Source organism: Microcaecilia unicolor, chromosome 2 (genome assembly GCF_901765095.1).
Source record: "Microcaecilia unicolor chromosome 2, aMicUni1.1, whole genome shotgun sequence".
Lineage (NCBI taxonomy): Eukaryota > Metazoa > Chordata > Amphibia > Gymnophiona > Siphonopidae > Microcaecilia > Microcaecilia unicolor.
In genome coordinates this window covers 462,331,357-462,343,764 of record NC_044032.1, presented here as the reverse complement: position 1 = coordinate 462,343,764, position 12,408 = coordinate 462,331,357, and the positions used below count along the sequence as shown (strand labels likewise).

The 12,408-nt window shown below is 44.0% G+C and overlaps 1 protein-coding gene across 2 annotated transcripts in view; it reads right to left on the bottom strand.

The window, feature by feature from the left end:
- The window catches only part of GFRA4 (GDNF family receptor alpha 4), a 434,625-nt gene extending 424,346 nt beyond the window's left edge, over positions 1-10,279 (bottom strand). Inside the window, exon 1 of one of the 2 annotated variants that reach the window (XM_030190988.1) lies at positions 9,743-10,279. In XM_030190988.1, the coding sequence (XP_030046848.1) occupies positions 9,743-9,782 (40 nt within the window). In that variant the 5' untranslated portion in view covers positions 9,783-10,279. Of the gene's footprint in view, positions 1-7,211; positions 7,758-9,742 lie in introns of those variants that run through there. The other variant, XM_030190989.1, reaches the window with a different exon arrangement.
- Between the last annotated feature and the right edge of the window lie 2,129 nt (positions 10,280-12,408).

Here is a 12,408-nt window from a genome sequence, read left to right as displayed (position 1 = left end):
AAGTTCGGTTGCCTGCGCTATTGCCATTCCTGACAGCTAGCAATGGAAATGACCCATGTGCTAGCTGTCACTGCCAACCTCCATCTGCCCATTTCATGCCCAGATCGTGCCCTCTCCCAGGTTAAACAGCTAAGTGGGATTTTTACCACAGTGGCACTGTTCCCTCTAAGCTGAGTGGGAGTCCTCCACATATACTTCTGCCAGTCGGGGGTGCTGTTTCACTATCACATTTTCAGGCAAGTCCAGCAGGACTCCAAGGAACCTGCTTGTCCCTAGAGATTGAAAGCACAATATTGAAGCACCACCCTCTTCTGGTAGCAATGCAGTTGGAGCACACCCGCTTTGCTTAGAGGGAACAATGCACAGCAGCTCCCTTTTTATTTACTTATTTTAAAAACTTATATACCACCTATAACCTAGATAGATTCCACACAAACACACATAATAAAAGTGAAAACAGAACAGGACAAACATAATCATAGACAAATCACAATAATACACTTCCTCACTCCTAGATTCTCAAAATGTAACAGCTCACTAAAGGGGCCCTTTTAAAATACCGCAATAGAACTACTGTGACGTTAGAGGTAGTGCTGTCCCCAGCATGTGTCATTTCAGGTGCGACAGAATTTATTTTTTTTGCTCAGGCGGTTTGCCTGGTTATCGCTGGCTTAGCATGACAGCCCTTAACGCCTCCTAGATAGGTGGCGATAAGGGCTCCCACTGGAAGTGGCTGTGCGGCAAGTGTACACTTACTGCACAGTCATTTCCTTTTTTTTTTTTTTTGCCTTTTACCCACTGTGATAAAAGGGACCCTAAAAACTGAACAGTAAGGTAGCACGAAATTTAGACAAATGCTGCCACAAAAAACTGTGTTTTCAAGAGTTTTTTTAAACTGAGAAACAGTACTACAGAGGCGTAATTGTCCTGAAAACTCATTCCACAATGGAGACAGCTGTGTGGGTTGGCGCTACCGTCTACTGCATGGTAAACCCCAGGTTAGCTGCTTTATGCAGCTTAGTAAAAGGGGTCCTGTGATATTTCTTTTTGAATAACACAACTCTACTGGTGTTTTACTACCTACTGCTCCATGAACGGTTAATTTTTACATTACAGTTTTTACTTTGAAAGCTCTCTGATTCCTATGAGATTAAATAGTGTCCAATGTTCCCGTAATAAGCCATATGGGAACAGATTGATGGGAACATTGGACACTAAAGGGTTAATAATCCAATGCTATGTAACATCATAAGATTGAAAATATGCCTTTTTGATAGTTTATATTACATAATCTAAACTTTTTTGAATATATTGATTTATCATCATTTTTTTCATATTTATATTATGCATTATTTTGATAATGTGATTTTTATATATGTGTTTTTCTATAATATTGTTTTATGTATATATTTTAAATATTTGTTTTATTTAAATGTACTTATACAGTTATTTTATGTAGAGTTTACGACCCCTGATGCAGCCACATCAGCTAAAACACAGTTATGTCAGGTTATTGTTGGACAATAAACTTCTCATGGTTCAACTGACCTCTAGCTGCCTCTGCTCCTTTGTGTTTGTGGACACAAAATATCTTGCCAACCCCTTTGCCTACTTTTTTTAAATTTCCTGGCCTTCATTTCATTTCCTGTTTGCTTCTATTTTGATTATTGATTGTAAACCATGTTGCTTTTTGTCTATCAAAAATGGAATACTAAATGTTTATTTAGAAGGATTTATTAACTGCCTTTATGAAGAGATTCACCCCAAGGTGCTGTACAGCAGGTACAACTTGAACATAAACTTACAATTTTAACAATAGTAAAATGGCCAAATCTAGCAAAAATGGTAAATCTGGAGATGGCAAATTGAATCCTAGTAAATACAATGTGATGGACAATCATGCTGGCTAAATGCAAGAAAGCCTTCATCTAGTTAGTGATCTTTCTTTGGACTTTACACTCTTGCCCTCATTCCTTTTGCCTTCTTTCCATTTATACTTGTTTTTTTCTTCTTGTGATCTTCTAGCAAATTAAAGATATCAATATATTTCTTATTCTGTATATGCTTGCACAATTCTATCATCACCACTAAAAGTGGAGGGTCACCCTCTTGCAAATATTTCCCACCTTTATGCCTTCGTTAAGGCATGAAGGACCACATGAGAGTCACTAGACCCACAGGATGATGATCTACCCTTTGCTTCCCTTTTTAATTCCCTTTTTTTTCTTTTATGGTGATCACTGGGGCCCTTGCTTGTGTACCTTCTTTCCCCATCTTCCCCATTCCTCTTGACACAGATAGGTCAGCAAACCCCCCCTGTGCTGGTCTGGTCACAGCTGTCCTTCTAGGCTCTGATCCATCAGCAAGCAACCATCCTATTCCCTGTTATGCAGTCTGTATCTAGTACCGCACCTCACCGCTTTCTATCTGTCTGTCAGCTCACTGAACTCCTGTCTTCTGCTGAGACATCTCATGTCCCATACTGTAAAGGTCTTGGCTGTTCCTCCCTTAGTGTCTCTGTCCTTTAAAGAGCAACTTCAGGATCATGGAAGCTTCTCGCTCCCTCATGCCATGCTCTGATAGGAAGGAATCTGGTGGGAGGGGTTCCCCTTGGTTCTGCAAGGCCATGATTCCTGGGAAATCTGTCCACCCAACCTATAGTTGCATAGATCAACTGCAGCATGTGATTAGTGGATTAGGCTGCCAGTTCTGGGCTGTAACTTAGGGGGGAGGAGGGTTTGGATCTCATGGTAAGTACTCAGTCACTGCTCAGATCAGATGGGGTTCCATATGTAGGGCAAATAATTCTGACCAATTTACTGCAGGGATGGCCTGGACCTTGGAACCAAGGATCCAGCTCTGAAATGACAGTAAGCAAGGATTTCCAAATCTGCTGCAAGCCCCAATCCACTTTTGTCAATAATACTTGGGCCATCCTATGCCCAGCCCTCTCCCCTGAAGCTAGGGCCAGTGAACAACAATTTTGTAGGATGGGTGGAGGGAGGGGAGCTGAAAGGTTTCTTGCCATGCATTTATGCACACTTTTGCCACCTTAATCTAGACAAATCTTTATAGAATTACCCTCTGAATATCCTTCCTATGTAACCCTTTTTTCGCACATGTAAGATTCAGGTGGGTTATATCAGTAAAACATGAAGGTTGGGGGTGGGGGGGATAGGTCAGGGCCAGGATCAGCTTTTGCCAGGAGACAATCAAACATATAAACGGCAAGTGACCGTACTCACTTGCAAATGCGCAGTACAGACTTCCCTCTCTGTCCCGCCCTCGCGTCAAGACGTCATGATGTCAGAGGGTGGAACAGAGAGGGAAACGGAGTCAAATTGTCGGATGCCGCCGCTGCCGTCACCTGGAAAGGAACATCACGTGAAACAACCTCCACCCCCCCATCCCCGCCGCCGCTCCCGCCCCCTCCATATCGGGCCCCCTGCACTGACCTGACAGCGCCTCTCACCTCCGTGTGGAAGCGCTGCAGGCAGCAGCAGAGCGATCTGCTGCTGCCTGTAGCACTTTCACACAGAGGTGAGAGGTGCTGTCAGGTCAGTGCCGGCTCGGAGGGGGGAGGGAGTGGCGGCGATGAGGGTAGCTGGACATGGGGGGAGGGCAGGGGGGAGAGGCCATGGTTGCTGGACTTGGGGTGAGAGCAGGGCACAGAGGAGGGTTGCTGGACATGGGGGGAGGGGGGAGGCCAAGGGAAAGACGAGGGCCGCTGGATATGGGGGGGGGGGGGGGGAGGATCGGTGGACAGGATGAGGCCGGGGGAGAGAGGAGGGCTGCAATACTTGCCTGTTTTTACGGGCTTAATGGCTAGTTGGTATATAAAATTCACTCACTCCACACTCCTCTTGCATATAATAACTCAGTACTGGTCAGAATATTTGGCCTGAATCAAAACAGTTTACAAAAGCTTGGAGCTATAGTTAACAGGGACAACAGGAAGATGTAAAGCAAAACTAGGTTCCAACACTTAGTCTCTAATCAGTTTCTTTTTAGAGATCTCAGTGTTCTGGTGGTTTCTTCCCCAGGTGGAAGCTCCTCTTGGAGTTTTTATTACTGAGGTTCTCATAGTTTCCTTTTTGATCCCCTCATACTACTCAGGTTAGATCTTAGGTTGTTTCTTCTCTTCTTCTCCTTTGAAGGATGCAATGGTGGGATAGTACAGCAGCTTAAATGGCTCCAGTACTGCTTTTCACTCCTTCCTTCTTCAGGTGCAATGACTGGGCTAGCCAGAGACTTTTTTCCCTTTCCTGAGTACTACAATGGCCAGGGGAGTAGGAGCCCAACATAAAGAAATTCATACAAGTCTATGTTTATATATCAGCCAGAGTTATCCTCCAAGTGAGGTTGCCTCCCACCATATCAGTCACTGGTCAGTTTTGGTACAGCCACTAGAGGTCTCTGTGATTCTTAAGAGAGCAGAATCATAAGGGTCTCTGCACCTAGATTATAACTGGAGCTGTGCAGACATCGGCACACTGTAGCCTGGAGAAGGAGTAAGCGTGTCTGTAGATGGACAGTATTAATGGATGTTTTGGCAGCTCCTTTTTCTCCTTCTCCCTCTCCCTCTTGATGTATATAGGCCAAATCAATTATCTCCTAAATATCTGCTTCTATGTCAATTGCTAGGGAGAGGGTCGTGAGATTTTTTCCCTTCAAAAATCAAATTTATATGACTTTAACCCACAGGTGAGAACAATAACTTTGTTTCTAGTGCTTGTGGAAGCTGCTGGTGTTGACAGTACCAACACCTGACCTAGAGTTGCAAGGCTCTATGAATCTGCAAATCCATTAAGTTATCCAACACCACCCCCTGGTAACAACGATTTCCTGGTTGCATTAACCTGAGTTATAACAGAGCAACCCTGTCAGAAAATATTATGGAAAATTTGCCATTTACCCATATCACTACTATAGATACACAGGTAGAGAGGCAGGAAGACAGATGGGGGGGGGGGGGGGGGGGGGGAAGAGAGAGAGAGAGAGACCTTATGATATTACCCACCAAATTCACACATCAATGAAATACAGAAAAATATGATTGCATGTTGCTGGAAACTGAAATCGTTTATGAAGTTTTTTTTTTCTTTTTAAAGATACATTTGCTTTGGTCTTTTATTTTTAACAATCACTGCAAATTGAAAGAACAGAGGCGTCAGACTTAAGAGAATTCTGATTTTTTGTTTTCATCCAAATCCATTGCATTTTCATTTTTCCACCTGACTTCCAAAACCATACAAGCATTCACCCTCTTAACTGTACTCATACCAGCTGGAACAGCTGAACTGCTCTTTCATATCGGAGTGCTGTGGATAATGTAGTCCAGTGACCCAGTCATAAAGGACAGTCCATGCATAAATAATTCTTTTCCTCCTGCAGCTGGTTTCTATGACCATACATTTAGGGGCCACGTGTCAAGCTTTGGAAATTAGTGAAAACACTTCCAATAAAACTTGCCTTGTAGCAATGGGAATGCAAGCACAGGTTTCAATTTCAGTGGCACAGGCTTTCTCACCTTCTCTTCTGGAAAGCCTGTGCTCCAGAAAAAAAAATGTTGAGAATGAAGCAAATGACTTGGACACTTTTTTTGTTTGCCCAGGTTTTATTAAGAATTGTAAGATATCTGATCACTCTTCAAGGGGCCAGTGGTTTATTTTTCTGTGCAGGGTAATGTATTGCCACTTTAGGTACAATAGAACTGTATCTGCAGATCAGAAGACACATTTCAAGCCGTAAAAACACATGAAATCACATTATTCTAGCTCGTAACCACTGGCGATATGTTTCTGGAGTAATACAATCATAATCTATCCATTGTGTGAGTGAGTGAGTGAGCCATAATCATTTGACTCAAACAACTTGAAGCAGTACTATCAATGGCTCACCTATTCCTTGTTCTACAAAAACCCACCTCAAAATCTCCCATTATTAATTGCTGATCAGGTTCTAGGCAAATAGCTAATAAGGTTTGCGATAGTACTGAGATTTTCCACATTCCATTTTTATAGTGCTTGAAAAACAACAGTGCGGCCTCCTTTTCCACTGCACTTATGGTTCAGTATAGACAAGCGCTGCAGTTTATGATTCTCCTCTGCTCTGCTCTTCTCCCCATAACTTTCCTGCTAAACAGCAGTGCACAATCGCCTCTTTGGCTGCTCAATGGCTGCTCTTTGATGTACACGTGCTGTGTTCATCTCACAGTCTCTCTCGGCAAAGTAACCCACATTCTAGTGGATGATATCATACCCACACAGCTCATGAGCTACCTAATAATCAATCATACCTGTGAACTTAGTTGCCGTTATTTGCACGATTTTTTTTAAATTACGTTTTGCTATATTCATGCCATGTCTACACAACGGTGTTTTCCATCCTAATATTCACAAATACACAAAACCCAGTAACTTTCTGATAGAACGTGAGGTGGCTGATTTCACGTATTCTCATGAAGGGGATAGGGAGTGTGTGTGGGGTGTACTAGGATTTGTGTGGCTACGTTTATATATATCTAGAAATTAGGGCCATAACTTTAGAAATTAAAGGGAAAAGGAGGGAGACGTGAAGGTTTTGATCGTCTTTCTTTTTTTTTTTTTTTCTTGGGGATATTTGAAAACATCACTTTGTACTGTGAAAGCTCTGAATCACCTCTGGGAATTAACTCAAGCGCTGGAACTTGATTTACTGGCTCCTGTTTATGGTGAAGAGTTACTTAACTGAGATGTTTAAATATCAGGCAAGCCTTTGTTTTTATCTGTGATATCTGCTTTGGTTTAAAAGCAATGACATACTAATAGCTGCAATCAGGTCCTAGAGGATCAAGAAATGATATCTGAAAAGTTTCCTCCAGATAAAGAAAGTGATGTTTCCTAACGGAAAAAAAAATAATATTCCACCTCTGTAATATTGAAAAAAATGTGTAACATTTTCGACAGCATTATAAATCAAACAATGGGAACAAAAGCATCAATGTAAAAGGTACCTTATATAACTTTCAATAATATACCGTGTGTGTGTGTAAATGTTTAAAAAATCCTCACCTCAACCCCCCCCCCCCCCCCCCCCGCCTTCTGTTCCCCGGGGAGCCTCAGCTCTTTAGGATGGACAGCTAATTAAAACACTACAGATGAGCCCAGCATATCAAACGATTCATTCTGAAAAATGACTAGAATCACTTAAAGAAGAAACTGCAAACTTACCTAAAATGACCAGCAGGAAATAGAATAAAACCCCCCTCATCCTGCCCCTTCTGGATAAATCCTGCTGTAATTCTCAGTCTTTGACAAGGCTCTGAAGTGGGACTGTCCTCTTGCCCTGATGCCTGGGTGCTGTAAGCCACAAGCCCCTTTCCTCTCTCACAAGCATCCCTCTCGCTTCCAAATATGCAGCCCTACGCTCCAGCCAGAAGCAGACAACTGGACCATAGCTTCAGCTTCTTCAAATCTAAACACCAAAATAATAATAACAATAAAAAACTGCTCTGTGTTTCTTTGCAAACTTTTTGTCAAGTACAATCCAAAGTGTAGGCTTGGACTGCTCTCCGGGACCTTGGAGGTTGTCAGAAGCTGAAATCCGATGCCATCCAGTAAATCATGCCTGTGTGTGTGGCTTTCCCCTTGTGGTTTTGGTCAGATTTTTTGATGGGTGCTTTGTTGTGTAGCCTGTATGTGAGATGTATCTCCTGCACGTCCTGACAGTGTCCTGGCTCCCCAGCTCTGTCTGAAATCGCTACTGCTTCTCCGTTCCTCCCCCTCCTTGTTGCCCGGAGGGTGCAGCAGCAATTCTTAAAGGCAAAGACGCTGAAATAAATGCCCCTCACTCCCCCAACCCTCGATTACCACCCGCCCACCAACGCCACCTAGCAGGACTTCTTCCAACACACACACATCAACACAGTGATTGTTACAGAGCAAAGCCAGGAAAGAGAGTGCAAAAGCCCCGTATCAGAGATGAGCTGTGCTAGGATGAAGGCACTGTTCCATTTCAGGAACAATATTCGCCCGTCCATCAATTAGTTGCCGATCAGTGATTTATTTGGTGTAGGAGTCTTTTTTTCTTTCCTGGAACAGGTTCGTGGGGACACCCCATGCTTTTGTAGTGCAAAATATAAGCCAGGACAAGATTCATGTTAGACAGTGACAGTTTAGTCCTTTGCTAATAAAGGAGAGGGATCTATTGACCGTACTGCATCCCTCCCCCCCCCTTCACCTCCCAGAGCACCTCTAATAAATGCAAATCAAGTTAAGTCGTTTGCATTGCAATAAAACTGATTGTAGTTTGTCAGCTCTAGAAGACCACGGGGAGCAGGTTGCTCCTTTTTGACAGTAGCACTTGAGATTTATTCCGCAACAGTTTCATTTGTATCCACTTGATACTGGAATAAAACTAATCTGTATGGACTCCTAACCCCAAAAGAAAAAAAATGTATTTAAGGCGATGGAGGGGTGGAGGAAGAGTTCTATCTATCCTTTAAAACAGTAGTTCAAGCTGCTTACTTGCAGGGCTGCAAGAGTTTCTGTCAAGCTCCAGGTAACCATCAGGGTGATCATTTTGAGTCTTTGCACATTCCATTTTTATAGTGCTTGAAAAACAACAGTGTGGTCTCCTTTTCCACAGCACAACCGGCTTTCAAAATGAACTTATGGTTCAGTATAGACAAGCGCTGCAGTTTATGAATCTCCTCCGCTCTGCTCTTCTCCCCATAACTTTCCTGCTAAACAGCAGTGCACAATCACCTCTTTGGCTGCTCAATGGCTGCTCTTTGATGTACACGTGCTGTGTTCATCTCACAGTCTCTCTCGGCAAAGTAACCCACATTCTAGTGGATGATATCATACCCACACAGCTCATGAGCTACCTAATAATCAATCATACCTGTGAACTTAGTTGCCGTTATTTGCACGTTTTTTTTTTAATTACGTTTTGCTATATTCATGCCATGTCTACACAACGGTGTTTTCCATCCTAATATTCACAAATACACAAAACCCAGTAACTTTCTGATAGACTGTGAGGTGGCTGATTTCACGTATTCTCATGAAGGGGATGGGGAGTGTGTGTGTGTGCGGGGGGGGGGGGGGGGTGGTACTAGGATTTGTGTGGCTACGTTTATATATCTAGAAATTAGGGCCATAACTTTAGAAATTAAAGGGAAAAGGAGGGAGAAATGTGAAGGTTAAATCACCTCTGGAAATTAACTCAAGCGCTGGAACTTGATTTACTGGCTCCTGTTTATGGTGAAGAGTTACTTAACTGAGGTGTTTAAATATCAGGCAAGCCTTTGTTTTATCTGTGATATCTGCATTGGTTTAAAAGCAATGACATACTAATAGCTGCAATCCGGTCCTAGAGGATCAAGAAATGATATCTGAAAAGTTTCCTCCTGATAAAGAAAGTGATATTTCCTAAAGGGGGTGGGGGGGGGGGAATATTGCACCTCTGTATCTAATACTGAAAAAAATGTGTAACATTTTCGACCGCACTATAAATCAAACAATGGGAACAAAAGCATCTATGTAAAAGGCACCTTATATAACTTTCAATAATATAACTTATGTGTTTAAATGTTTAAAAAGTCTTCACCTCAATCTCCCCCTCGCCTCCTGTTCCCCAGAGAGCCTTAGCTCTTTAGGATGGACAGCTAATTAAAACACTACCGATGAGCTCAGCATATCAATGATTCATTCTGAAAAATGACTAGAATCACTTATAGAAGAAACTGCAAACTTACCTAAAACGACCAGCAGGAAATTGAATAAAAAACCCCTCATCCTGCCCCTTCTGGATAAATCCTACTGTGTTTGCTCTTGTAATTCTCAGTCTTTGACAAGGCTCTGAAGTGGGACTGTCCTCTTGCCCTGATGCCTGGGTGCTGTAAGCCACAAGCCCCTTTCCTCTCTCACAAGCATCCCTCTCGCTTCCAAATATGCAGCCCTACGCTCCAGCCAGAAGCAGACAACTGGACCATAGCTTCAGCTTCTTCAAATCTAAACACCAAAATAATAATAACAATAAAAACTGCTCCCTGTTTCTTTGCAAACTTTTTGTCAAGTACAATCCAAAGTGTAGGCTTGGACTGCTCTCCGGGACCTGGGAGGTCGTCAGAAGTTGAAATCCGATGCCATTCAGTAAATGATGCCTATGTGTAGTGCTTTCCCCTTGTGGTTTGGTCAGATTTGATGGGTGCTTTGCTGTGTAGCCTGTATGTGAGATGTATTTCCTGCACGTCCTGACAGTGTCCTGGCTCCCCAGCTCTGTCTGAGATCGCTACTGCTTCTCCGTTCCTCCACCCTCCCCCCCCCCCCCCCCCAGTACAGCAGCAATTCTTAAAGGCAAACGCGCAGATATAAATGCCCCTCACCCTCCCCCCAACCCTCGATTACCACCCGCCCACCAACGCCACCTAGCAGGACTTCTTCCAACACACACACACACACACACACACACACACACACACACACACACACACACACACACACACACACACACACACACACACACACACACACACATCAACACTGTGATTGTTACAGAGCAAAGCCAGGAAAGAGAGTGCAAAAGCCCCGTATCAGAGATGAGCTGTGCTAGGATGAAGGCACTGTTCCATTTCACGAACAGTATTTGCTCGTCCATCAATTAGTTGCCGATCAGTGATTTATTTGGTGTAGGAGTCTTTTTTTTTTTTTTTTCCTGGAACGGGTTCCTGGGGACACCCCATGCTTTTCTAGTGCAAAATATAAGCCAGGACGAGATTCATGTTAGACAGTGACAGTTTAGTTCCTTTGTCAATAAACGAGAGGGATCTATTGACCATCCTGCATCCCTCCCCCCCCTTCACCTCCCAGAGCACCCCGAATAAATGCAAATCAAGTAAGTCGTTTGCACTGCAATAAAACTGATTGTAATTTGTCAGCCCTAGAAGACCACCTGGAGCAGGAACACATCCACATTTATTATCTTACATACTGATGCAACTATATAGGACAAACATATTAAAGTAATAAACTGATATGTAACACATACATAACTAGCAGGTACAGACCTGCCAATCCTGCATTCAGCAGGAGATTCCCACTTTGGCGGGCCATCTCCCACAGTCCTGCAAAAGCAGGAAAGTCTACCACTGAGATACCGTTGGCAGCTCCCCCTTAAGTTCCAACTGGTATTCATTTCCTGGCCACTGCTACTTCTCCAGCAGCAGTGGCCACTACCAAAAAAACAAAAAAACAAAAAACCAAGCGCGGGGCCGCAGCAGCCTCCAGGCATGGGCTGTCGGCTCTGCAACTGCTCCTCTCTCTGCCCCTGGAGGAGCAGGAGGTTGACATCAACTTCCTGCTCCGCTCTGGGGACAGTGAGAGGAGAAAGGAGCGGCTGCAGATCCGACAGCCCGAGCCTGAAGGCTGCTACGGCCCCGCGCTTGCTTTTTAAAAAAATTTTGTTAGCTTTTTTTCTTTTTTCGCGGCTGCTGCTGCTCAACAGGAGAAGTAGCAGTGGCCAGGAAATGAGTATCGGGTGGAAGGGGGAGCGGGAGGCAGGAGGTAGAATGGAGAGAGTGGGAAGATGTGGAGAGAAGGAGGGGACATGGAGAAGGGCTGGAGAAAGAGAGAAACTGCTGAAGATAAGGATGGGGAGAAAGGGGGGATCCTGGCTAAGAGCAGAAAGAGAGAAGACACTGGAAGGAAGGGTAGGGAGAGAAACAGGAGAGATTGAAGGATGGGAGACAGGGGGCATGATGATTGGAAAAGGGTAGAGAGAGAGACACACTGGATGAAACTAAGGGGATAGAGAGAGAGAGACACTGGATGGAAGGCTCAGGAGAGGGGGTAGATGTTGGATGGAAGGATCAGGAGAGGGGTAGAGGGATAGAAGGATAAGGAGAGAAAGAGGGAAAATGGATGGAAGGATGGAACGAGAAAGAGGGAAAATGGATGGACGGATGGGGAAGAAAGAGGGAAAACAGATGGAAGGATGGGGAGAGAAAGAAGCTGGATGTTAGGATAGGGAGAGAAAGAGGGGAGATGGATGAAAGGATGCAGAGAGAAAGGGGAGAGACTGGAAGGATGTGGAGAGAGGGAGGGGACACTGAACAGAAAAGGGTAGAGAGACAGAGCGACACTGGATAGAAGGATGGGGAGAGAAAGACACTAGATGGAAGGATCAGGAGAGAGGGTAGATGGGTGGAAGGATGGGGAGAGAAAGAGGGAAGATGCTGGATGGAAAGATGCAGAAAGAAAGAGGGGAGACACTGGAAGGATGGGGAGAGAAAGAGGGGAGCTGCTGGATGGAAATGGGGAGAGGACATAGTAGTGAAAGACTGGAGAATAAGAGGAAAGGGCATGGGGAGAACAAGAGTGAGGAAAAGATGAAAAGCCATAGGTGGATGAAGTAAAAAGAAGG